Source organism: Polypterus senegalus, chromosome 6 (genome assembly GCF_016835505.1).
Source record: "Polypterus senegalus isolate Bchr_013 chromosome 6, ASM1683550v1, whole genome shotgun sequence".
Lineage (NCBI taxonomy): Eukaryota > Metazoa > Chordata > Cladistia > Polypteriformes > Polypteridae > Polypterus > Polypterus senegalus.
Window position 1 is genome coordinate 22,071,504 of NC_053159.1, and position 7,035 is coordinate 22,078,538.

General features: G+C 41.6%; 1 protein-coding gene across 2 annotated transcripts; it reads right to left on the reverse strand.

Annotated features, from left to right (window-relative positions):
* Positions 1 to 4,764: 4,764 nt before the first annotated feature.
* On the reverse strand, positions 4,765 to 6,803 carry her9 (hairy-related 9). Of its 2 annotated transcripts, none has more exons than XM_039755566.1 (4): positions 6,501 to 6,803; positions 6,253 to 6,348; positions 6,052 to 6,139; positions 4,765 to 5,520 (listed from the first exon to the last, which is right to left on the reverse strand). In XM_039755566.1, exons 1-4 carry the CDS (start codon positions 6,606 to 6,608, stop codon positions 4,922 to 4,924), a joined length of 891 nt encoding a protein of 296 aa, XP_039611500.1. In that variant the 5' UTR covers positions 6,609 to 6,803; the 3' UTR covers positions 4,765 to 4,921. The 2 variants fall into 2 exon arrangements, with proteins under 2 accessions (XP_039611500.1, XP_039611499.1); XM_039755565.1 differs by having other exon boundaries at positions 4,765 to 5,523.
* Positions 6,804 to 7,035: the final 232 nt, after the last annotated feature.

Consider the following 7,035-nt stretch of genomic DNA (forward strand, 5'->3'; position numbering starts at 1 on the left):
GAATTTACTGATTGGCTGCCCACCAAGCCGCTAGCCTCCGAGTTCGCTTCTTTCTCACGACCTCGACAACGCATAGGCATTAAAAAAAGCGCTCTGTGTATACGGGTTGAAACAGCCTCGATGAAGTACGCCACCTTTTGGCGACTTATATTTTAACATGATTTGGTCAACGGAAAAATGCTACTAATTCATATTCTCAAGAAATGCTATACACCAGTGAATGTTATAATATGACAGCTCTCACCTCTAAAATGTTTTAACTGTAAAATTACAGACACATGAAGCCATTTTACATTAGATCTGTCTCCATCTCTTCCGTTAGCATTATCGTTGTTTCGCACGTTTTTTATTTTATTAATCACTCAGTTTCTCAGTTATTATGGGTACTGTATATATGTATGTCCTTATGTTAAGTAAACAATATCTTGGTTATGCACTTTTCTCTCACTGTTTAGTAATTTATTTTTTAGTTTTCGAAGGAGAGAGCTATATAAGAATAAATAATAATACACATAGCGTGTATATTGATACTTCACTTATTTATTTTTACGTATACCATTAATAATAACTTTATATTGCAACCATTAATAATATTACATTACATTTTCACTCCATCTTAATCCCAATAAACGTCGCGTATCATATAGGAAACGACCTAGGACAGGCCGCCAGTTTATGACAGGGGTCCATTCACACTCAGAGGGGACCCGTTTAAAATCACTAACTGACCTAAAACGCACATCTTCGGGATTTTGGAGGTGAAAGATGAGTTGTACCGCTTTGGTACAGAGAGAACAGAAGAACATGCTCACTCATGACTGACGGTGATTGCGGACACAGGACATTGGATACGTGAAGCAATAGCGTTGATAACAGTGAATGTGATATTAATCTTGAGAGGATAAAAGCGACAAAGAATTTTCCTAAGTATGAAGCGTAGACAGATACTCTTTTGCTGTGTATATAGCACTTCGGATCAGTGACTATTGTTAAAATCATTACATGGCCTAATAATTGAATAATTTCGGTGAGTCCGACTTTGTTTTATGAACCCACCACTGGTTTATCCTAGTAGTTGTTGAGTGAAGGGCTGATAGAAGTGAAATCCTTGGAATTTCCGTATTTACTCGGCTTTCTGTTTTGACAGAAAGTTTATTTTTTTAAGTGTATTAATTCGTTTGTGTTTCGAATATCTAATTTAGGAAGTTGCTTAATATGTGCGTGCTTTAACGGGTAATCACATAACCGTGTCCTACTGCGTTCATGGATTTAACCAGCTTTAATCTCAGTCACATGCAAAAAAATACATTTGGTTTTCATGAATTGCACGAAATTGCACTAAACTCGGTCGTCGTTCGTTTGGAGTCTGCACGTTCTCCTCTTATCTCCGCGTGATTTCACACCCACATCCACCAAACACTGGGATAGGTTTGTTGTCAGATTCCAAAGTGGCCATTCAGTGGGTCGTGTGCGTGAGTGGGCCCTTAGATGCCTTAACTTTGTGTAGAGATGATTGCTGCCTTGCACCAAGTGTGCCAGGATAAACTCCTGCCAATACAACCCAGGACTAGATTACATGATCTGGAGAATGTTCGGAAAATGGATTAGTGGATGTAAATAACTTTATCCAAATAAAAATCACCAACAAAGCTTTACTAACCCTTCTTATATTCCGAATTTAACAATGAAATGCTTTCGCTGAAAAACTCTTAAAAGCAGTGCATTAATTTATTTGTAACTAAGGCAAAATCTTTGAGTGTCTTGCCGATGAATACGCATTTCATTTTTCAAACCCAACGATCCAACCCTTAAAACCCGGTGTTTGTAATTCAGAGCCGAGGAAAGCCATAGACAGTCGTGCTGCTCTGAAGCGAGTAAAGACGGACTCAGCCATAAACTATAGTCCTGTGTCTATCACAGGATACACTCACTGACCAGATACCGACACTGAAGTAAATAGCACGTAAGATCACCACGAAGCGAATTGGTGTCCTTGGTAATGAGAGACAACAGTCTTAACAAAAAAAGTGTCAGCAAGAGGCGCGGTTAAAAGCAAGCAAGAAAGAAAGCAAGAAAAAAGAAAGAAAGAATAGGACGGTGAGTCATGTCTTGCTGTTTTCTAATTCGCTTAATCCAAACCAGGGTTGCGGGGTCTACTGGAGCCTATCCCAGTTAGCATAGCGGGAGCAAACCCTGTACAGGGTGTCAGTCCATTGCAGGGATGATTAAATAATTTTTGAAAAAATAATTAAAGTAAACGAGGTTGCAGTGACGCTCCGCCATCCTGTTAACACATGTACAAGATAATTTTATTTTTATTCACTTTTGGAAAACTTTGACAGCACAACTTGCACTTTTGCATGTGTAATTTAGAATTAAAGCATGTGCTCTGAGGTATGATTTCACTATTGTGCCCAAATATACACACTCTAAAAACATATGTTTCAGGCTAACAACAAACATTAACACAACAGTTTGCTATTAACTTTTGAGTTATGTCAACGTCAAAATTAAGTAGATCCAAAACACGTAAAAAAGTGTGTAACAGTGAGAAAGGTAAATGGAGTTTTCCTTTACATTTACACGTATGTTTAATTACCACTTTTTAGTAGTATTAAGTTTTTAAGTTAGCTACACAAAAAAGGTGTCCAAAGTATTTTTTTTTTCTCAGTATGTAAAGGTATTTCGTGCATCATCCATTTTCTAAACCCACTTATCCTGGTTAATGGGCAGCTGGAACCTATCCCAGCAAGCAACAGGCAGGAACAATCATAGCGTCAACACGAAAACTTTATGGTATATTTAGAACCATTCGTGTATACCGGAATGTCTTTGGACCGTGGGAAGGAATCATTATGGACACGGGTAGAACATACCAAGCTGGCTTTGAGAGCACTCTGGACGCGAAGTCTGGCAGTGCTACCACTGCGCTATTTTGCCACCCAAGTTATGTATCATGCAGATAGTAAATATAAACAGGAATGTAGGTTTCTAACTTCACAACATTTTACACTTTAAGTTGTTTCACAAAGTTTTATCTCATTATTTGTTAGCATTTTCAAGTTAGAATGTGACATGGAGATAAATCACGTAGCCCGACCAACCTTCGTTTCCACAACATAATTTGTTTTTTAGTTAGTGATATATTGAATTGGAGTTCAAATTACTTATAATTTTGCGGTGGGCTGGCGCTCTGCCCGCGGTTTTTTCCTGCCTTGCGCCCTGTGTTGGCTGGGATTGGCTCCAGCAGACCCCCGTGACCCTGTAGTTAGGATAAGGCGGGTTGGATAATGGATGGATGGATGGATTACTTATAATTGCAAGTTATTGTAATTACTATTATTATTGTGTCTGCGAAATTCAGAAAGTTTGACACAATCGTTAAAGTTGAATTTTTACACAGCAACCATGCATTTATTTAAGTTTTAGCTAAAGGTCCCCTGACTTCGTGCATGTCACAAACGCACACACGCGCGCGCAGAGACGCATGCTCGGGCGCCCGACATCACGCCTGGAATGTGCGCTGCAGAAGAACTGCTTACAGTGAAAGAGGAGAGCGCTACTGGTAACAGAAGCCCGCACACCCGCAGTAAAGAGGCACACGCACTCGCTGTGCCGGCAGAGCTAGGAACGCGACCTGCTCCTTACATTTCGTGTTCATGGGGTTAGTCGTACACCTCAAAACTGACAAGTAAAGTCTAGTGGTATTAGAAGAGATGCTTACAAGTGGGACTCACACTATGTGCTAAGATTACATTGAAAAGAAATAGTGTATTGAAGAAAGTTGACATTTCTGTTTAGCAAGAGGCTTGCTGTGGGAGGTTTGTGTAAAGCGGGCATTAAAAAGTGTTTGGGCTTCTACCCAGCCTCATGTCTGCAAAAAAGCCCTGTTATGTCACTAATCAGGTATTCAGGGTGGAACTGGGCAATTGAAAATACAAAGGATGTTAAGGTTTCGTCCATCTTCTCCATCAATGTGGCAATCTGTTCGCGACATTAACCCCGAAGTTGAGTTCCCAGGATTTTCAATGGGGCTTTAGAGCTGTTAAAAGATCCCGCTGCATACTAGATGAGACCTTTTCACACTTTTAATTACCTTTCGCAAAAGAGAAATATTCTCCCGCCTTTGTAGCTTAACTCTATTATACTCTGTAGGCCTGAACATTTCCCGCCATTCCCAATAGTATGAAGCAGCATGCAGAAGTTTTAGACAATATCGCAATGCTGTGCAACAGCAGCTTCCTCATCAAGCGCGGAATCACATCTGTACGAGATCTTCCAAATAACCGGGATTTGAAGCTGGATATTTAATTTAGTGACAATTACCTTTTTGTTTGCATAGAATTGTCATTTCTAACTAAGGGCCAATAATCCTGATTGCAACTGACACCCTGGAAGCGTATTTAATACCCGTGGACATTTTTCAATAAAATGCTTACAGATCTAAAGGTCTCATCCAAGTGGCTTATTATTGAAGATTGTCACCGCGTGATTGATTCGTCACTGGACATTTTACGTGGGCGTAATTATTGATATTCATTCCCCCATTCTATTGAACCCACACCTGAATTCACATCCAGTAATGACAGAAAAGTTCGCTATATTTCAAATATTTTATTTCTTGTATCACCTTTAAACAAGGCGTTAGGGCACAAAAAAAAACTATAGAATACAAATAAAAAAGACTTTGGCATTAAACACCCATTTTAACAGGTTTATACAAAACTATATTCTCTCCAGAATAAAAACTTTTTTTAATATAAACATTTTCACGAAGAATGAAAATTGAACATACAGTAACACGGTCCAAATTTTGGACACCAAATAAATAATTAAACTCTCATAAAAGTCACTATAAAGAGCAAAGTATTCCTTAAAACGGAACTTCTTCCTCGCTTTGAGGTCTTGTTTCTGAGTCCATTTACCAGGGCCTCCAAACTGACTCGCAGTTGTCCGGACCCGTGCTGACCCCCATGGGACTGACCGCCTGCGATACGCCTGATAGACTGGGCCCAAATGACGTCATACCCTGGATTGGTGATGCCACGGTGGGTGCACTGTTGCCGTGCACCGGGCTGCTGTTTACAGTCATCGGCATATTAGCATTAGGATACAGCGGAATAACCGGTGTTGTCGTGGAGGCAAATGCAGGGTTAGGGATGAGGAAAGCGAATTGTCCATCTGTAGCAGGAACCAGCTGAAAACCTCCATACACTTTGGGTGATACGGCCTCGGCTGGGCTCAGTTTGCAAGGCATTGACACTCCGTTCATCGGGACAGCTGCTGCGGGAGGAAGCTGCACGTGCAAAGGCTGCGAGAGGTGGGCTGGCTGCTGACCGGCAGCCTGTGGGTAGTTGATGGAGATCATCTGGCCAAGGCAACCCGACAAGTGGTTGAGAAGACGGGACCTGATCTCTGTGTTAACTCCTTCGCAGGTGGACAGAAAGCGAGTCACTTCGTTCATGCACTCATTGAATCCAGCACGGTATTTTCCCAGGACTGTGGGGTCTGCCGTGAGAGCTGCTGGAAAAGAGGAAAAGACATTTGTTAAGAATCTTCATACATACTGATAGATTGATAGATACTTTATTAATCCCCAAGGGGAAATTCACATACTGTACAGATTTGTTTGCATTTTTGAGATGTAAGAAAATGTAGGAAAAAAATAATTCTGACAAAGCATACAAAATGGTGTTTATTTTATACAATCTGTCGGAGAATGACACGTTTTAAAAGTGCATTTTAAAATTAGTACGCAGATTAAAATGAATGTAGTACAGCATGTGTCTGTAACAGTTTTGTCTGGCTGTAATATGTAAGAGAATAGTCCTACAAATAGATTCTAATCCATTTCCTGAAACCATATGTATCCCATCCAAAAATCGCAGTGTGTCGGAGCTTATCCTGGCAGCAAGGAGACCCCACTCTAAGAAACGTTCAAACTCTATAATAAAGTGTCCGGTTCAAGGAACATGAAACAACATTTTTATTTGTGGCGCCACGGAGCCACCGAATTAAAATAAATGTGGTGTTAATAGAGGGGATACCTACCAGTCATCTGTGCACGCTGCAGGTTCCTCAGGTGTTTCACAGTCATTTCAAGAATGTCCGCCTTTTCGAGTTTTGAGTGTCTCGAGCTCTGTAAACGGATAACAAATTTGGACAGATGGTAAGTAGCAAGAAACGGAAGGGTTTATTGACTTGTATTCTCTCCCAAAACAATTTCACTTAAACATAAACACGGGAACTTACATCTTTTTTAAGAGCATCAAGAATTAAAGTCTTCAGTTGACCCAAGCTTTCGTTAATCCTGGCTCTGCGGCGCTTTTCCATGATGGGCTTTGAAGACTGCAAGATAAAAAATAAAAAGGAAGGTAAGTAAATGAATGAACGGACTTCAGTTTCATCAAAATGAGGCAGCACTGCACACTTCATAAGTTTAACGCTCGCTCAGACTTGAAGACATGTCCGATCGATAATGTGAATCCAGGTGCCATTACCTTTCTGTGTTCGCTGGCACTCTTTGGCTTATCCGGGGTGTGCGTAGCACTGGCGGGGGCACCGGCCACCGGGGATGCGTTCACCTTTTCCATGCTGTCAGTGGGCATCGTGAAAGGCGAAAAAAATCTTTCGGAATATGGGTATCCTTAAAACGTTGGTAACTGCTGGTCAAGTAACAACGTGTGGCAGCTTTGTGGCTTCAGGCGGCGGAAAGAGTCTGGCCGTCACTCATCAGTTTGAACCACAAGTACGCCAATCCTAAAAGCACGATGCGTGTCTGCGTTACTCTGCAGTACGCCAGCCGCGCGCCTCGCACTATTTATAGCTCGCTCGCCAGCTACCAGTTCGTGTGAAACCTTGTCTGCATTCTTTCCCACACTCACTGGGGCCAATCAGTGAGCGGACTCACCCATTGGGCGCGGGGCAGGCTGCTGATTGGACAACACCCCCGCGGGCTGTCAGTCACGCGCTGCTCAATCAGCCCTGAGGGACAAACAACAAAGCAGCCAGTGCAGTCGGCCCGGCGAACTACTG

Excerpts from the sequence above, each read along its gene's own strand:
- her9 (XM_039755565.1), bottom strand. The coding sequence starts at position 6,608 with ATGCCCACTGACAGCATGGAAAAGGTGAACGCATCCCCGGTGGCCGGT. Across the intron at positions 6,349-6,500 it reads GTGCCAGCGAACACAGAAAG|TCTTCAAAGCCCATCATGGA; the intron begins GTAATGGCACCT and ends TTTATCTTGCAG. Across the intron at positions 5,524-6,051 it reads GCAGCGTGCACAGATGACTG|CAGCTCTCACGGCAGACCCC; the intron begins GTAGGTATCCCC and ends CCTCTTTTCCAG.